At 39.3% G+C, this 20890-nt stretch overlaps 1 protein-coding gene across 1 annotated transcript in view; it reads right to left on the bottom strand.

The window, feature by feature from the left end:
* Window positions 1-20890, bottom strand: part of slit1a (slit homolog 1a (Drosophila)) — a 317948-nt gene that overhangs the window by 30492 nt on the left and 266566 nt on the right. The window contains 7 exon segments of the mRNA XM_062058155.1: window positions 9488-9559; window positions 9639-9710; window positions 12022-12090; window positions 17683-17815; window positions 20294-20460; window positions 20535-20678; window positions 20747-20890. Coding sequence (XP_061914139.1) covers window positions 9488-9559; window positions 9639-9710; window positions 12022-12090; window positions 17683-17815; window positions 20294-20460; window positions 20535-20678; window positions 20747-20890 — 801 coding nt within the window.

Below are 20890 nucleotides of genomic sequence, written 5' to 3'. Positions count from 1 at the left end.
GGTGAGGTGCACCCCGGACAAGTCGCCACCTCATCGCTGGGTCAACACAAACTAAATTAATACTAAATATAAAAATATATATGTTTTCTTAAATAAACTGTCAAACATTAAAAAACGTTTAAGTGAAAATTAAAATACAGCGTCACCACTTTAGTCATAATTTTTGCGCTTAAACTTCTCTATGACTTTAGCTCCAGACTTCTTTTGTTTGTTTGATATTGTCATTACTGCCACACGTGGTGGAAAAGTGTATTACAACTGAGCGTAACTGCGGTCCATACAGATTACAGCTGAGAAAGAGCCATTTTTGGCAGCCCTCTAAGAGGCGCTCGCGGCCCAACAATGGGCAAAAAACACTGGTCTACTTTTTTTTCTGTCAAAATGTTGCATGAATTATGTTTAACAGACCATTTCCATTTCCTATTCACGCGCCTCCACTTCGACTGAGTCTTTTTCCCCATCAGCCATGTTGTAGTTTTTAGCGCTTCCATACGGAGTCTACTGACAAATATAAGTTAGAACTACACGCTACTTTCTATTAGAAATGGCAAGGGCGGAGGATGCATGTGCATGTACGAGCCAGTCTGCCCCACAAGAGGATAGAGGAAAAGAATGCAAAGCTCATCAGTTAAAACTTTACCATATTTGGAGATATCAGCTGATGTCACCAATGGCAAAAACTTCAAAAATGCCACACATTCCAAACAAATCGTTTGGAGGAAGTATGAAGGAAGGGAAGATTGTTTTACAAATATCTACATCATGCCTTCATGGGTTGACTTTACATTTTCAGGAGTTATTGGGATCCCAAATACACAGAAACAGGTTTTGCATAAAAGGTCCCATTAAGATACTAAGAAACGCAGTGACTCAAATTATATACAGTATTAGTCAGAGGGGATCGGCGTTTGTAAATGGCATCAAAAATCATTTGCCAGGGCGATAACATACTTTTTCACGAAGATCGGCCGATACTGATCGATCAGCACATCCCTACTATTGAATAAAACATTTATAAAAATGTTTTCACCCACAAACCACCAAATTAAAAACAGGATAAACCTTGTCAAATGGTATAAAAGCAGGTGTTTATCACAAAGATTATTATCAAGGCTTAAGTCAGGTTGATTTAAAAAATAAATACCAATCAAATATATTGCAAAAAAAGGGACTAAAAAAACGGATGAAAACAAATGTACATACAATTACGCGGTGCTAAAATAAAATAAAAAAATACGATACTTTCTATTAGAAATGGCAAGAGCGGAGGATGCATGTGCATGTACGAGCCACTCTGCCCCACAACAACAGGAAAGAGAGAAAGAATGCTAGACTCGCGCAAAGCTCATCAGTTAAAACGTTACCATATTTGGAGATATCAGCTGACGTCACCAATGGGGACAAACGTCAAAAATGCGGCAAATTCCAAACATTTCGTTTGTAGGAAGGGAAGATTGTTTTATAAATATATACACTAGGGATGTCCGATAATGGCTTTTTGCCAATATCCGATATTCCGATATTGTCCAACTCTTTAATTACAGATACCGATATCAACCGATACTGATATATACAGTCGTGGAATTAACACACAACCAGGTATGGTGAAGATAAGGTCCTTTAAAAAAAAAAAATAAATAAATAAATAAGATGAATCAATTAAAAACATTTTCTTGAATGAAAAAGAAAGTAAAACAATATAAAAACATACACAGACATAGACATAGAAACTAGTAATTAATGAAAATGAGTAAAATTAACTGTTAAAGGTTAGTACTATTAGTGGACCAGCAGCACGCACAATCATGTGTGCTTACGGACTGTATCCCTTGCAGACTGTATTGATATATATTGATATATAATGTAGGAACCAGAATATTAATAACAGAAAGAAACAACCCTTTTGTGTGGGGGAGGGAGGTTTTTTTGGGTTGGTGCACTAATTGTAAGTTGATTTAATAAAAATAATAAATACAGTAAATAAAAAAAACCATACCGATAATTTCCGATATTACATTTTAAAGCATTTATCGGCCAATAAGCCGATATTATCGGACATCTCTAATCTACACCATTCCTTCATGGGTTGACTTTACATTTTCAGGAGTTTTGGGGATCCCAAATACACAGAAACAGGTTCCAATAGGTAAAAAAAAAAAAGAAGGTGGTTTTGCATAAAAGGTCCCATTTGAGATACTAAGAAACACAGTGCCTTTGACACAATGGAGGGGATTATTATTCATTTAGGGGAGCGGCTCCACACTGTGTATGGAAATACATAATTAGTTGCAAGCTGCTTGTCAGCCGGGGGACTCAAATCAAATACAGTATTGGCCAGTTTGTGAAGAGCATCAAAAATAATCCGCAAGGGCGATCACATACTTTTTAAACGAAGGGCGGCCGATACTGATCAATCGGCATATGCCTACTACTGAATAAAACAATTATAAAAATGTTTTCACCCCTAAAGCACCAAATTTAAAAAAAATGTGTTTTTTCGGCATGTTATGTGCTACTATAGCTGTAAGGCTGTATGTGTGTGGCTTGCATTTGGGGGGTGATGTGTGTGTGTGTGTGGGGGGGGGGGGGGTTGTTCACATGGCGTCACACAGGCAACATTATAGAAGTGAGGCCGGCGTGAGTGAGCAAGAGCAGGAGTAACGGACGGCGCTTCATTAGGGGATCAAAGCCAAGGCGAGCGAGGCGACATCAAGCTAATGATCGCCATGCTTGGCTCTCGTTGCGCGCTAAAAGGCCTCTCAGGCTTTGTGTGCAGTAATGATGGGGGTGGGGGGGGGGGGGGGGGGGGGGGGGGGGGCTTTAGTCACATCCCCCTGTAAAAAATGCTTTGTTGAAGCTTTGTTGTCACTAGTAAAAAAAAAAAAAAAAGAAGTGTGCCTGCTATGAGAACACATGGGAGGCTGATGAGTCTATGCATAGGATGTACACACACATACTGGTCATCATTTGGAATGGGGACCAAGTTTTTGATCATCACTTCTGTGGGGACCACCCTTTCTACAGGTTGTGGAGGCATCAAAAAAAAAATGAAGTAAAATGGCCACTGCCCAGTTATCTCATACATGTCTTTAAATCTCTGGATTGATGAAGTAATGTGCTGATCATTCTTACTGGGGACCCTGGGGGAAAAAGAGTTAATATGGTTCATGGGGACCAAATTTAAATAATTTTGAATAATTCACACAAATTTGTACGTGACTACTGAGGACCATTTAAAAAAGAAAAAAGAAAAAAAAGTTCAAATGAAATATGACATGATGCTCAGAATACAGCACTACAGCTGTCCTCTTATAGGAAGTTTCACCACTTAAATGTTCAAGCAAATCCTGCATCTTCTGTGACATTACTGAAAACTGCTATTTAGTAGAGATGTTATCGGCCAATAAATGCTTTAAAATGTAATATCGGAAATTATCGGTATCGTTTTTTTTAATTATCGGTATCGGATTTTTTTATTATTTATTATTATTTTTTATTTCTTTATTAAATCAACATAAAAACCACAAGATACACTTACAATTAGTGCACCAACCCAAAAAACCTCCCTCCCCCATTTACACTCATTCACACAAAAGGGTTGTTTCTTTCTGTTATTAATATTCTGGTTCCTACATTATATATCAATATATATCAATACAGTCTGCAAGGGATACAGTCCGTAATCACACATGATTGTGCGTGCTGCTGGTCCACTAATAGTACTAACCTTTAACAGTTAATTTTACTCATTTTCATTAATTACTAGTTTCTATGTAACTGTTTTTATATTGTTTTACTTTTTTTTTTATTCAAGAAAATGTTTTTAATTTATTTATCTTATTTTATTTATTTTTTATTTTTTTAAAGGACCTTATCTTCACCATACCTGGTTGTCCAAATTAGGCATAATAATGTGTTAATTCCATGACTGTATATATCGGTATCGGTTGATATCGGTATCGGTAATTAAGAGTTGGACAATATCGGAATATCGGATATCGGCAAAAAAGCCATTATCGGACATCCCTACTATTTAGCAGTGATGAAGTTGTCTGCAACTCCAACTACCATATATAGAAGGATGGAAAATTCTGAATGTGAATCATACTTTACGGTAATAATATTTTATAATCATGCTGTATGAAAATGTCATCCTAAGGAACACTAAACCAGATTTTGTTTTTGGAAAAAGATATTAATTTTAACTAAGGATGGATACCATACAGAATCACAGTACTATTAATGCCAGGATAACAAATGTTTCACTTTTCAAGAAAATTTATTTTGTCTTTTACCAATATTTGAAATACATAAACAAAGTAACCCAAATTTCCCTGTTGTGGAATCAATAAAGGATTATCTTATCTTACCTTAAACCACAGAAATAAAATACAAACTCATTTAAACTTTTATTTTTACTTTTTATTTTTAACAACATAAAGACCAAATATTCTAAAATTATAAAAATCACTTAGGCATATTCAGAATGGATCTGACTATCATTTAAAAAGGTTTCCCTTTAGGGCACTGGTCCCCAACCACCGGGCCGCACAAGAAATTAAAAAAAATAAAAAAATGTTATTTATTTTATTAAATCAACATAAAAAACACAAGATACACTTACAATTAGTGCACCAACCCAAAAAATCTCCCTCATTCACACAAAAGGGTTGTTTCTTTCTGTTATTAATATTCTGGTTCCTACATTATATATCAATATATATCAATACAGTCTGCAAGGTTGTATTTTTGATTGTATGATTGTATTTTTTAATGACAATAAAATTAAAATAAAAAAAAAAAAAAAAAAAAAATTTTATCCCCCCCCCCCCACCCCTAGGTCCGTGGGACAAATTTTCAAGCGTTGACCGCTCCGCAGTTACATCTTATCTTATCTTATCTTATCTTATCTTACCTTAAACCACAGAAATAAAATACAAACTCATTTAAACTTTTATTTTTACTTTTTATTTTTAACAACATTGAACATAAAGACCACATATTCTAAAATTATAAAAATCACTTAGGCATCTTCAGAATGGATCTGACTATGATTTAAAAAGGTTTCCCTTTAGGGCACTGGTCCCCAACCACCGGGCCGCACAAGAAATTAAAAAAAATTTAAAAAAATAAAAAAATGTTATTTTTTTATTTATTTTATTAAATCAACATAAAAGACACCAGATACACTTACAATTAGTGCACCAACCCAAAAAATCTCCCTCCCCCATTTACACTCATTCACACAAAAGGGTTGTTTCTTTCTGTTATTAATATTCTGGTTCCTACATTATATATCAATATATATCAATACAGTCTGCAGGGTGGTATTTTGTATGATTGTATTTTTTAATGACAATAAAATACTTTTTAAAAAAAAAAATTTAAAAAATAAAAAAAAATATTCCCCCCCCACCCCACCCCCCGGTCCGTGGGACAAATTTTCAAGCGTTGACCGCTCCGCAGTTACAAAAAGGTTGGGGACCTGTTTTTTTTTGTCCCCATACCGTCAGAGGTCCCCTAAAGGTGACTGTGTAAACAGAGCGATGTCCCCATTTAGTAAGAATTGCCAGAACACACACACACACACACACACACACACACACACACACACACACACACACACACACACACACACACACACACACACACACACACACACACACACACACACACACACACACACACACACACACACACACACACACACACACGTCTGAGTCTCCGCCACGTCTGGCTGCTGCGAGCGAAGCCGTAGACTGGAGTGAGAGCGCGGGGCCTGTGGCTGATGTGTGTTTGGCCGCAGCTCCCAAACCTCATCACGGATGTGTCGCACACGTTTATATCCAACATCTCAGTTACTGAGCAGACCGGCGAAGGCCACGGTCACTGAGAGTGCACAATCAAAGCCGGCCCGGCGCAGTCCGAGTCAGAACGGTTGGGCGAGGGGTGAACATTCTCCCGTAATCAGTGTCAGGGTGAATGTGCGCAGGGTGGCCCGTCGGGGCAGAGAGTGAGGTGTGGGCTTTTGGGGTCGCGCCGCTGCCACTTACCCTGAGAAAATGGGTCAAGGGTTGTTTGTGCGCACGTTCAGAAGCTGTCAGAACTGTTTAGGCCGCTCCTTCCTCTGCAGTCCATCAAACATTCTCAGCATCTGCCGGCCTCCTCTCTGTTGTCATTGCACAACTCGTCTCTCAAAATAACTTTTTGGTTCTATTTAGGACTTTTTAGGTTTTTTTTCAAATCGCTTCTCTTTGATAAAGACAATAAAACAAAACTACTACAGTAAGCTCTCGTTTAACGGTGGTAATTGGTTAAAGTTAAAGTACAAATGAGGGGAAATTACTCCTGGGAGGTGAGGGGAGCAGTGAGCAGCGGAGGTGGCCACGCTCGGGAATCATTTTGGTGATTTAACCCCTACTTCCAACCCTTGATGCTGAGTGCCAAGCAGGGAGGTAATTGGTCCCATTTTTATAGTCTTTGGTATGACTCGGCTGGGGTTTGATCTCACGACCTACCGATCTCAGGGTGGACACTCTCTAAGAATCCATCCATTCATCCATTTTTCCCTCAAAAAGCGACGTCAGTGTGTAAAGGATATCACCACATGGGCTCAGGAACACTTCAGAAAACCACTGTCAGTAACTACAGTTCATCGCTACATCTGTAAGTGCAAGTTAAAACTCTACTATGCAAAGTGAAAGCCATTTATCAACAACACCCAGAAACGCCGCCGGCTTCGCTGGGCCCGAGCTCATCTAAGATGGACTGATGCAAAGTGGAAAAGTGTTCCGTGGTCCGACGAGTCCACATTCCAAGTTGTTTTTGGAAACTGCGGACATTGTGTCCACCAGACCAAAGAGGAACAGAACCATCCGGATTGTTATAGGTGCAAAGTTGAAAAGCCAGCATCTGTGATGGTATGGGGGTGTATTAGTGCCCAAGGCATGGGTAATTACACATCTGTGAAGGCACCATTAATGCTGAAAGGTACATACAGGTTTTGATCTCAGGGCGGACACTCTAAGAATCCCTCCATCCATCCATTTTCCCTCAAAAAGCGACGTCAGTGTGTAAAGGATATCACCACATGGGCTCAGGAAGACTTCAGAAAACCACTGTCAGTAACTACAGTTCGTGGCTACATCTGTAAGTACAAGTTAAAACTCTACCATGCAAAGTGAAAGCCATTTATCAACAACACCCAGAAACGCCGCCGGCTTCGCTTGGCCTGAGCTCATCTAAGATGGACTGATGCAAAGTGGAAAAGTGTTCCGTGGTCCGACGAGTGCACATTTCAGGTTGTTTTTGGAAACTGTGGACGTCGTGTCCTCCGGACCAAAGAGGAAAAGAACCATCCGGAATGTTATAGGCGCAAAGTTGAAAAGCCAGCATCTGTGATGGTATGGGGGTGTATTAGTGCCCAAGACATGGGTAACTTACACATATGTGAAGGCACCATTAATGCTGAAAGGTACATACAGGTTTTGATCTCAGGTCGGACACTCTAAGAATCCATCCATCCATCCATTTTCTACCGCTTGTCCCTTACAAGGTAGCAGGGGGTGCTGTAGCCTACCTCCATAGTATAGTATAGTATATATAAAATATAACATATATGTACTATTTACATATTATATATACAGTATATAACATATACTGATATATTATATTATTACATATTTAACTCAGGAGCTGATACTGACAGTAAAAAGTAATTCTCGCAATTGTTGGATATGAATTCAAACCATAACCAAGCATGCATCACTATAGCTCTTGTCTCAAAGTAGGTGTACTGTCACCACCTGTCACATCACACCATGACTTGTTTGGAGTTTTTTTTTGTGTTTTCCTGTGTGTAGTGTTTTAGTTCTTGTCTTGCGCTCCCATTTTATTGTTGATTGTCATGTCATGTACGGATGTACTTTGTGGACGCCGTCTGCTGCTCCACACGCTGTAAGTCTTTGCTGTCGTCCAGCATTCTGTTTTTGTTTACTTTGCAGCCAGTTCAGTTTTAGCTTCGTTTTGCATAGCCATCCCTAAGCTTCAATGCCTTTTCTTAGCAGCACTCGCCTTTTGTTTATTTTTGGTTTAAGCGTTAGATACCTTTTTACCTGCACGCTGCCTCCCGCTGTCGTCTGCATATTGTGATCACGACAAACCATGTTCCCGACATCTACAAAGCAATTAGCTACCTGCTGCCACCTACTGATATGGAAGAGTATTACACGGTTACTCTGCCGAGCTCTAGACAGCACAGACACTCAACAACGGCACATTTGCGGATTATAATTACTGGTTTGCAAAAAATATTTTGAACCCAATTAGGTGAAATTACATAATCTCCCTGTGCCGCGGCACAGTGGTTGAAAAACACTGCTCTAAAGAACATTTTCATTTCATTATTACTGATATATGGTGTACAATTTAGTGTAGTAATAACGATAATAATAATAATAATAATAATAATAATAATAATAATATTGGTAATAATTAGAGATGTCCGATAATATCGGACTGCCGATATTATCGGCCGATAAATGCTTTAAAATGTAATATCGGAAATTATCGGTATCGGTTTCAAAATTATCGGTTTCAAAAAGTAAAAGTTATGACTTTTTAAAACGCCACTGTGTACACGGACGTAGGGAGAAGTACAGAGCGCCAATAAACCTCAAAGGCACTTCCATTGCTTGCCGGCCCAATCAAATAATATCTACGGCTTTTCACACACACAAGTGAATGCAACGCATACTTGGTCAACAGCCATACAGGTCACACTGATGGTGTCCGTATAAACAACTTTAACACTGTTACAAATATGCGCCACACTGTGAACCCACACCAAACAAGAATGACAAACACATTTCGGGAGAACATCCGCACCGTAACACAACATAAACACAACAGAACAAATACCCAGAACCCCTTGCAGCACTAACTCTTCCGGGACGCTACAATATACACCCCCCCGCTGCCCCCTGCCCCCCAACCCCCAACCCCGCCCACCTCAACCTCCTCATGCTCTCTCAGGGAGAGCATGTACCAAATTCCAAGCTGCTGTTTTGAGGCATGTTAAAACAAATAATGCACTTTGTGACTTCAATAATAAATATGGCAGTGCCATGTTGGCATTTTTTTCCATAACTTGAGTTGATTTATTTTGGAAAACCTTGTTACATTGTTTAATGCATCCAGCGGGGCATCACAACAAAATTAGGCATAATAATGTGTTAATTCCACGACTGTATATATCGGTATCGGTTGATATCGGAATCGGTAATTAAGAGTTGGACAATATCGGAAATCGGCAAAAAAGCCATTATCGGACATCTCTAGTAATAATAATAATAATTCCATGATTTGTTATGTTTTTTTTATGTCCATATTTGGATTAGCACGAGTCAAACAGGTTCTTCGGTGGTTTATTCAATAATAAAGAATAACCATTTTTGTTACGTTTTCAAAGAGACAATGACAAACTCACAGCAGGCGGAGGGAGTGCAGTCCACTGAAGGCCATCTTGGGAATGCAGCGCAAAGAGTTGTAGCTCAGGATTCTGCAAGGCAAGAATCAATAATGCTTGGAACGTCAGCGTGCATGTTCCTTCACTGCAGTGACGGACTGTGTGCACTCACAAGGTGGTGAGCTGGCTCATGTTGGCAAAAGAAGAGTTGGTCAAAGAGTTGATCTTGTTGTTGCTTAGATCCCTGGAAGAAAAGCAGGTGTGAGCTGGCTGCTTGTGCACTGCAAAAACTGAAATCTAAGTATAATTAAATATCTTAAATAAGGGTGATATTTGCTTATTTTCTTTCTGATAAGATAATTCTTCTCACTAAGCAGATGTTATGTTAGAGTTTTTTACTTGTTTTAAGGGTTTTGGTCCTAAATGATCTCAGTAAGATATTACAGCTTGTTGTTGAGATTTTATGACCTATATTGAGTAAAACATGCTTGAAACTAGAATATCAACTGTTGCAAAGCTGCGTCATCAACACTCACAAGTATAAAACTTATTTTTCAAAGTTTTAATTTCTTATTTCAAGCATGAAAAAAAAAAATCATGATTTTGACACAATTGTGTCTCATAATTAAAACAGATGACAGCCAAATGGACTTTGCTGTTTTATTTTCGAATGAAACAATAGAACATACGTACTCGTATAGTAGTACAGTTGGCACAGTACAGTAAACTGACAGATAATATTTAAACATTTTACATTTCAAACAATTTTGAACAGAAATAGTTCATGCACATTCAGATAAATTCCTCAAAATTACAATTAAACAAATTTTGGCCGGGGGCCGGGCTGTATATATGCGCACTAATTGACTGAAAGAGCACGCACTTGGCGCGATGATGTCATGTTATCCATGGGAAAATGCATTTTTAGACAATATGATTTGCCTGAGCGGCTAGTAGACCTCGGCCGAGAGTAACAAGCGGTTGCCTTGTTGCCTTTCCATTAAGAAAAATACATTAATTTTTAGTATAAGTTTGCTGGTTTCAAGAAATGTAATGCAGAGCGCATATCATTACGTCAAGATAATGGCACTAGCATTTACTTAATTCAAGAATATTTTTCAACATATTGAGCAAAAATGTCTCTTTTTTTTCTACCAAGAAAAGTGCACTTGTTATTAGTAGGAATATACTTATTTAAAGGTATTTTTGGGTTCATTAAGGTTAGCTAATTTTACTTGTTTTGGAAAGTGGGTAAGTGGGTGGTTACCCACATATGCGGTCCTCTCCAAGGTTTCTCATAGTCATTCACATCAACGTCCCACCGGGGTGAGTTTTTCCTTGCCCTTATGTGGGCTCTGTACCGAGGATGTCGTTGTGGCTTGTGCAGCCCTTTGAGACACTTGTGATTTAGGGCTATATAAATAAACAGTGCTTGATGATTGATTGAAAGTCTTGACAAGCCCAATGTTCCTGTTCTATTGGCAGATAATTTAGCTTAGTTCAAATAAAATACCCCTATACCCTATACCCTATTTTTTAACTAACACAACTACGAAACAAGTTATACAATCCCTTGTATTGTCACATATTGACTACTGCCCAGCAATCTGGTCTAATGCATCTAAACAAGAACTCAATAAAATCCAGCTTACCCAAAACAGAGCTGCCAGACTCGCTCTCCATTGCTCATTTAGGACCAGCGTTGAGATCATGCATAATGAATTGTCATGGATGAGAGTTGGTGAAAGAGTAGCGTGTAGTTTGATTCTATTTTTAAAAACAATCTATACATACCATAAACCTTCATATCTGTATTCTCAGCTGTTGCTTGCTAGTGAAAGTCACAACTATGGTACCAGGTTAGCCCTAAGAGGTGCTTTCACCCGTCTTAAACCCAAAAGTGATGTTTTGAAAAAGACTGTAATGTATAGGGCAATCACTTACTGGAATCGACTTCCACAATATCTGGTATCAATCACCAGCAGAGTGGGTTTTAAGAATAGACTAAGAGGAGAAGTATTGCGGAAAGAGATTATTCTAGATTGTACCTAATGTCATGACTGTTTTTATTGACTATTTTATTGATTATGGGACAAGCAGTAGAAAATGGTGGATGGAACTTTTTTCGTCACTTACTGTTTGTCTTTGGTACACTAATGTATATATTTTAGGCCATCGGTTCTTTGTTTTATTTATTTTTTTGCAAAAATATATATATATCTATTTTTATATTGCTCTTTTTATCTTTGGTATGAACAATATTATGTAAACTCGAAGTTATTATCATTTTTTTGGTTCTTTGTTGTTGCTATTTTTGTATTACAACATTTTATTATTTGATCATGTTGTACTGCATTTTAATCTTTTGTTTTGTGATTGTGTGATGTTTTTTGCCTGGACCCCAGGAAGAATAGTCTCCACTGCGGTGTAGACTAATGGGGATCCTTAATAAACTAAACTAAACCCCTCATTTTTGTATTTTTTTTTCTTGTTTTTGAACACCGACTTTTTGCAGTGTGTGTCTTTTACGAGGCCGGACAAAGACGCGGACTTACACCAGCTGAAGAAACTTGAAGGAGGACAGTTCCTTTGGTACCACGCTGAACTGGTTCCCATCCAGATACCTGAAAAGGGAAAATAAATTCAGTCCAATGCATAATTCAACGCAAGAGTGAAATAACCCTGTCTGAGGTTTACTATCGCGGTTATTTATTAGCGCTAAAAAACTGTATTTCCTTCAAAAATGTTGCTATTGTTGGAAGGCAAAGTGGGTGCAGCTGCTCTAGAGTGGAAGTCTCGCCGTGAGATGACTTCGCTTAGCTTGCTTAAAAACGTGTACACTTTGGGAAGTCCGCATGAAAACGAGGCTAAACATTAGGGACGTCTTCGTTCTATCATGCGGTTCTTGGACGCAGCCCAGCGATGACATAGGTGAATGTTCCCATGCAGCCCACCGCCGTTGACATCATGCCTGCAAGGATGCAGACGCTTTACTGCCGGAGCAAAGTGCTCACAGAGGCCTGCCACCCTGACAAGTGGCTCATTTGGGGGCCCCGAGAGGACCTGCGGGGGCCTTTCTCTTGCTATTTATTTTTTGTGACTGTACTGAAGACTTGGAGATGAAGGGTCGGTGGGGGGCGGGGGTTGGCTGCTTAGTTAGTTAGGGGCTTTGGGCTGCTGGGTAATGATAGGTAATGATGGTGCACAGGACACTTTGGATAATGACGGTGCAGCGAGCGCTCCAGATGACTACATGAAAGCCCAGAACAGAGGGGCCCCACCTGGTCACACCTGCTGGGACAATGACAGGTTTCAGACTTGCACTGTGTGTGCATGTGTGTGTGTGTGTGTGTGTGTTTGTGTGTGTGTGCAAGTGTGAAGCACTCAATGCAGTATTGGAAAGTTCCATTCCCTCCCCTTTCCATTGAAAAGCACTCATTAAAATGTCCTCTCGCTCCCCTATGCTCCCGTGGACAGGCTTTTGGCCCCGACGCAACTATGCGCACACACACACACACACACACACACACACACGCGCAAACACACGCTAACACACTGATGCTTGCTTGGCCCCGTTGTGAGAGAGTGACATCAGCGTGAGCCCCGAGGGCTGCAGGGAGAACATAGGAAGAATGTCTGAGAGAACAACTGGAGGGCTTCTTGGCCGCTTCCCCTCCAAATGATGTTTTCTTTTGTCTCTGCACAAAAATCGCTGTCCCTCCGAAGACATTACGTGTGCTAAATGCGCAAGTGTGGAAACACACATCTTAATTAAGCAATTAGTTAATCAGGGGTTGTAATTAGCCTTGCCTCAAATCTACACATCTTCTCTGTTCCACTGCACAAACGTACACAGAGACAATGAAACGGTGGTAAAAAATACTTATTTTGACTAACAATTTATGTCTCCTGGCTACAAAACCCAAAACCAGTGAAGTTGGCACGTTGTGCATCTCGTAAATAAAAACAGAATACAATGATTTGCAAATGATTTTCAACCTATATTCAATTGAATAGACTGCAAAGACAAGATACTTAACGTTCCAACTGGAATTATTATTATTTTTTTGGTGCAAATATTAGCTCATTTGGAATTTGATGCCTGCAACGTGTTTCAAAAAAGCTGGCACAAGTGGCAAAAAAGACTGAGAAAATGTTGAGGAATGTTCATCAAACACTTATTTGGAACATACCACAGGTGAACAGGCTAATTGGGAACAGGTGGGTGCCATGATTGGGTATAAAAGCAGCTTCCATGAAATGCTCAGTCATTCACAAACAAGGCTGGGGCGAGAGTCACCACTTTGTGAACAAATGACTGTATGTTTACTGTATGTATGGTACGTCAAATTTGATAAAAAATATTGGTGAAAAAATTGTTGCGTGGGCACTCGAGGGACTTGATCAAGGATATCTGTATTACCGCGTTGAACCTCGCGACTTATAACACGGCTAATTTATGGATTTCTCTTCGCCAACGGCCATATTGTTTTGTGTTCAACAGTTTTCATTAAACACAAGCAGAGACACTGAAATGGTTTGTTATTGTTTGTGGACGACTTCGCTCACTTCAGGTGTTGTGGGTTGAAAATGTACTTGCTGTTTTAATGCCTTCAACCGGGAGTAAAACCGTCCACAGCGTTTCTGCTCTAAAGGATTCTTCATTCATCACATGCAGCAGCGTTTGTGCGTTTTATAATATAACTAAAACTATTCATACATACTAAACCGTCCCATGTTTGATATCTGTAGGAGTGTTTTCATGCATATTTGTACATGCTATCTTAATGTTATCAAGCTAGCGTTGTTAGCATGAGCTAATACGCTAACACGCTTAAAAGTGTCTCTGTTAGTTTTATTCATTTGAATTATTTTTGTATTGTTTCAGTCTAACACATTCCTCAGTAAGTTCACCAAAACGTCACCGTGGAGTTATTGAGTCCATTTAGCTGATTGGAGAGCTAGCTTTCGCAGCTAGTGGATCCATGACGATGACTTCTGTTTTGTTTGATCAGCTGTTTTACTGCCATGTTACAGGCACCGTTTTGAAACATTTAAGGTATGTAAATAAACATTTACAAAATCTTTCTGTGTAAATACCTAATTTCACAACGTATATATCTACAGCTTATACTCCGGTGCGGCTAATATGTGGGGAAAAATGTTTCTTCTAAAATGTAGTGGGTGCAGCTAATATACCGGTGAGCTCTATAGTCCGGAAAATACGTTACATGTATGCTACAGAAGTATGTTGTACAAATCCAACCCATTGGGGCAGGCCTGGGCAATTATTTTGACTCTGGGGCCAAATGTAGAGAAAAAATGTGTCTGGGGGCCGGTATATTTATTTTTAGGAACACTAATACAAAACCTCACAATAATGTCTTATTGAATGCTAAAAACGTTAAAAAACGGAAAGGAATTTTACATTTTCTACTGAATGAGACACCCAGAATGTACATGAAAATAAAGAATGTAGGATTTACAATATTAACTATGAAGGATAAAAAACTGAATATTGACAACATAGGAACGTCACACCCCCTCTCCATCCACATATTTTATAATCAAGCGAAACGCAACAAAAATGCAAGAAACAGTGAAATATGAAGACGAAGGGTAAAAAAACTAACACCTACAATCTGATATATGTGATATATCACTAAGGTTTAGAACTTTTCTGTAAAAATCTCCTTCCGCGGGGTGGTATAGCTCGGTTGGTAGAGCGGCCGTGCCAGCAACTTGAGGGTTGCAGGTTCGATCCCCGCTTCCGCCATCCTACTCACTGCCGTTGACACTTTACCCACCTGCTCCCAGTGCCACCCACACTGGTTTAAATGTAACTTAGATATTGGGTTTCACAATGTAAAGCGCTTTGAGTCACTTGAGAAAAAGCGCTATATAAATGTAATTCACTTCACTTCACTTCACTTCCGCGTCTGTCCCTGACACCTACATTTCAGGCTGCCCGTTCTGGAAACACTCTGTGGAAACGCTCCCCACCCACACTGCTTGGTGCCTCGTCTGAGCTGCTGTGACTTACATTACCATAGTAGCTAATTAGATTACCATTAGTAACTAATTAGATTACCATAGTAACTAGTATATCATGCGAAAGCGCAGATTCCAACCATTGAAATACGCTGTATAGTTCAAGACTTGCGCTCATTTGAAAACTGCACATCATAATGGCAGCTACAGTTTCCATCTTAAAGATCTAAATAAATTATTTGGGAATGTCCGGTGGGCCAGATTGAAAAGCTTAACGGGCCGCATGTGGCCCCCGTGCCTTTATTTGCCCAGGTCTGCATTGGGGTGACACAAATCTCACCCTTTGTAGTGTCCTAGTTTGAAACAAATAAACTTTCGTTTTGGAAAGTCAGGTCTATTGGTGGATTTATTAGCATTTTTAAGCATTATAGCTGTTGTCATGCCGTATGGTGGAGACAACCTGACACAAGAACGCCCATTGGGGGTTTCAACGACCAATCACGTGTAGTTTGGCATACCAGATTTGATGTCGTACTTTAGATGGCTTACTTAGTTAGTTCTACGCAATCCGTAGCACGAGAACGTGCATTTGTGGCCGCAGTTGGATGATATTGGCAAGGTGACCTCGTGGTTAGCATGTTGGCCCTCACACTCAGTGGGAAGAACAGTTCAAATCATCCATCTTTTTGTGGAGTTTGCTTGTTCTCCTAGTTAGGCTCATTGGAGACTCTAACAATGATCCATAAGTGTGCATGTGAGTGTGAATGTGTGTTCGTTTGTATGTGCCCTGCGATGTGTGGGATTAGCTCCAGCTCACCTGGGACACTAATGAGGACAAACGGTATAGAAAATGGATGTATGGATAGCCCTTGTCTAGCATCAGTGACCTCACAGATGTTCTCCAGAAGAGTAGCACTGTTTTGACCAGCTTCACGTTTTCTTCCAATTCCTGGTAACTGTCCCAATACTTGTGTTCATATATTGACATCCATCCATCCATCCATTTCCTACCACTTGTCCCGCAAAGTTTACATACACTTGTAAAGAACACAATGTCATGAATGTCTTGAGTTTCCAATAACCGATAATCTGACCACAGAACTTTCCTCCAGATGGTCTTATTTTTGTCCATGTGATCATTTATACAACTCTTAATTTTTGTTTCATCTGACATTACATGGACAAAGATAAGACCTTCTGGAGGAAAGTTCTGTGGTCAGATTATCGGTTATTGGAAACTGGGTCAAAAGTATACATACAGCAATGTTAATATTTGGTTACAAGTCCCTTGGCATGTAACCAAGGGACATGCCAAGGGATAAGACCTTCTGGAGGAAAGTTCTGTGGTCAGATGAAACAAAAATGGAGCTGTTTGGCCACAATACCCAGCAATATGTTTGGAGGAGAAAAGGTGAGGCCTTTAATCCCAGGAACACCATGCCTACCGTCAAGCATGGTGGTGGTAGTATTACGCCAATGGAACTGGTGCTTTACAGAGAGTAAATGGGACAATGAAAAAGGAGGATTACCTCCAAATTCTTCAGGACAACCTAAAATCATCAGCCCGGAGGTTGGGTCTTGGGCGCAGTTGGGTGTTCCAACAGGACAATGACCCCAAACACACGTCAAAAGTGGTAAAGGAATGGCTAAATCAGGCTAGAAGGAAGGTTTTAGAACGGTCTTCCCAAAGTCCTGACTTAAACGTGTGGACAATGCTGAAGAAACAAGTCCATGTCAGAAAACCAACACATTTAACTGAACTGCACCAATTTTGTCAAGAGGAGTTTTCAAAAATTCAACCAGAAGCTTGTGGATGGCTACCAAAAGCGCCTTATTGCAGTGAAACTTGCCAAGGGACATGTAACCAAATATTAACGTTGCTGTATGTATACTTTTGACCCAGCAGATTTGGTCACGTTTTCAGTGGACCCACAATAAATTCATAAAAGAACCAAACTACATTGTGACCAACAAGTATGTGCTCCAATCACTTTATCACAAAAAAATAAGAGTTGTAGAAATTATTGGAAACTCAAGACAGCCATGACATTATGTTCTTTACAAGTGTATGTAAACTTTTGATCGCGCATGTATACTGCACACAGTAACTATAATGGCATGCTTTTACTAAAACAAAGGCCTAATCAATAAATGAAAAAAATAAAAAATCAATTAAAAGCTTCTAAGGCACCTCAATTAATACCGGAGAACGCAGATGCACTTACAGTTCAGTCACATTTCTGGGGATTCCTTTGGGCAGCGCGTGGAGGTGCTTGTTACTGCAGCGCACCACCGTCTCCATGCAAGTGCACTCGCTGGGGCACTGAGGTCTGGGCACGCAGCTCGACTCCTCATGGCCTGAGGAAAGAGCGGAAACGTGGTCAGACGGAGAAAGGTGGGATGACAAAGGCAGATAACAGCCACAATCTGAGCTGTCAGAGCGCTGTGAGAAAGTGTCGAAAGAGTGGACAGCTAAAGGCGAGACAAAAAAAAGAGAAAATAACAAATAGCCCAATCTCTCAGAATGACAGCGGCGCTTTCAGACAAAGAAAAAAAAAAACATAGGAAGTCTACCGGGTGAGAGATAAAGGAGCCTCTGTAATATAATATTGACGCGCTTGGACAAAGAATGGAAGCTGGCCCAAAGGCTGGGAGACAAGTCTAACATTAATTCAGCTGCAAATAAGCTGACTGGTCAATAAGGCAAAGCGCTCAATAAGCTCCACTCAGCCCGACATCGACAAGCAGCTTAGGAAGTGCTGAGCCGCAATCTATACGGTAAACAAAGACCTGGACAATGGAGCTCGTTATTTCAGATGATCACAGGCCTTTGACGCAGCTCTTTTGCCCCTAATGTATGTACTGTGCTGGCAGACACCGGGAAGTTGCAGTAAAACTTTGGAAAGTTCATATCATTTAACCCTCAGAGGGTCTCAGGTAAGTGAGTACACCTCTCACTTTTCAGCAAGCATTTTTATGACGGTGTGTCCTCTTTAAATGTTGGTCATGAAACTGGGATGTAGTTCAGAGCAATGCTTTTCTACCCAACATCTCCCAAACTGGTCATCATTACACACAGTGACATCATCCAAGAATGTTTGCCTTAATTCCTAAATCATTCTGATGATCATAGTTTACGGCTAATAAAAACCTCAAATTAAACATTTTATAAAAAGTTACAATAATTACCAGACTATAAGCTCACTACTTTTTTCCCTGCACTTTATACAATTCAGCAGCGAATTCATGGATTTTTACAGGTTCACATTTCACCAATACATGTAGCCTCCTCACATCACACTAATGAAATTGTTCACAATAATAGGGACCTATGATGATTTTAATCTATGTTTAAAACATTTCCTTGTGGTCAAAATTTGTGTTTCTTAACCATAGAGCCGGAGCCCATTGTTGGGCCACAAGCTCCCACGAGAAGGCAGTCAAAAAATATTAGTTTCTCAGCTCACAACAGAACTCAGTTGTAATACACTTGTCCACCACTTGTGGCAGTAATGACAATATCAAACAAACAGAATTAGTCTGGAGCTAAAGTCATAGAAACATTTCTTAAGCACAAAAATTATGACTAAAGTTGTGAAGCTGTATATTCATTTGCACTTACATTTTATTGACAATGTAAGACACATTGTTGTTATTAATTTATTTACAACTGATTTATTTCAGGACTGTGTAATTGTGTGAATGCTCCAAAGCATATATATATGCATATATATATATATATATATATATATATATATATATATATATATATATATATATATATATATATATATATATATATATTTATATATATATATATACACATTATATATATATACACATTATATTTATATATATATTTATATATATATATACACATTATATATATATATACACATTATATTTATATATATATATACACATATATATATATATATATATATATATATATATATATATATATATATATATATATATATATATATATATATACACATATATATATATACATATATATATGTATATATATATATATATATATATATATATATATATATATATATATATATATATATATATATATATATATATATATATATATATATATATATACACATATACATATGTATATATGTATATAGTACAGGCCAAAAGTTTGGACACACCTTCTCCCCATTTAATGCGTTTTCTTTATTTTCATGATTATTTACATTGTAGATTGTCACCATGAATGGTTACCATGAATTGATTAACGTGGACCTCGACTTAAATAAGTTGAAAAACTTATTCGGGTGTTACCATTTAGTGGTCAATTGTACGGAATATGTACTGTACTGTGCAATCTACTAATAAAAGTCTCAATCAATCAATCAAACACTGAAGGCATCAACACTATGAATGAACACATGTGGAGTTATGTATATATATATATATATATATATATATATATATATATATATATATATATATATATATATATATATATATATATATATATATATATATATATATATATATATATATATATATATATATATTTATTTATTTATACATACAGCCCAGCCACATTGTTTTAACCCAATGCGGCCCCCGAGTCAAAAAGTTTGGGGACCCCTAGTCTAAAGGGTCAGGCTTCAGCCTTTGCAGTTTTCCGCTTGGCCCGAGTGTTTGACTTGTCTCCATTTAATAGCGTAGCATTATTTTTGCACAGCAAAAAACTGCCTTTCGAAAAAGGTGCAGGGAAGATGACCACCGTGACCAACCCTGAATTACGTCCTTGGTGGTGCTTGTGTTATGGTCCGGGGCTGCATGAGTGCTGCCGGCATTGCGACTTACCTTCCTCACAGCGGAAATCCGGCAGAGCCACGTCCTGCAGGGGGATCTCCTTCAAGAAAGCAGGGCGTTGGCAGCGAGGGTTTCCGGTAACAATCTTCCTGCTCCTCAGCCAGTCTCCCAGCCATGACAGCCGGCAGTCACAGTTGAAAGAGTTGGCCAGAAGGTTCCTGTGAAGGCAGAAGTAGTTTGTGAAGAGGAGTGCATGAAGAGGAAAAGAGTGCTGAAGCCAGCGTGGTCTCACAGGGTGGAGAGGGTCTGCAGAGTATCGAAGGCTCCAGGGGTGATGGTGGTCAGCTGGTTGTCGTAGAGAGACAGCAGACGCACGTTGTGTAGACCTGTGAAGCTGTCGTTGTGGACGCAGCTGATCTTGTTGTTCCTCAGCATCCTGTGACGCAAACACGTTTAGCGTGACGCCCTTTGAAGCACAGCGGCTCATCAGCGCACGTCGCTTACAGCATACGCAATCCCTCCAGGCCGCGGAACATCTCGCTCCGGACCGTGTCCATCTGATTGGCCGTGAGGTGAAGCTCGTTGACCGACGAGGCGCCCTCGAAAGCGCCGTCTTCGATCTCGGTGATTTTGTTGTTGCTGAGGTTA

The sequence above is a fragment of the Entelurus aequoreus genome, linkage group LG09, assembly GCF_033978785.1.
Source record: "Entelurus aequoreus isolate RoL-2023_Sb linkage group LG09, RoL_Eaeq_v1.1, whole genome shotgun sequence".
Classification (NCBI taxonomy): domain Eukaryota; kingdom Metazoa; phylum Chordata; class Actinopteri; order Syngnathiformes; family Syngnathidae; genus Entelurus; species Entelurus aequoreus.
This window is presented reverse-complemented; position numbering and strand designations above follow the sequence as displayed.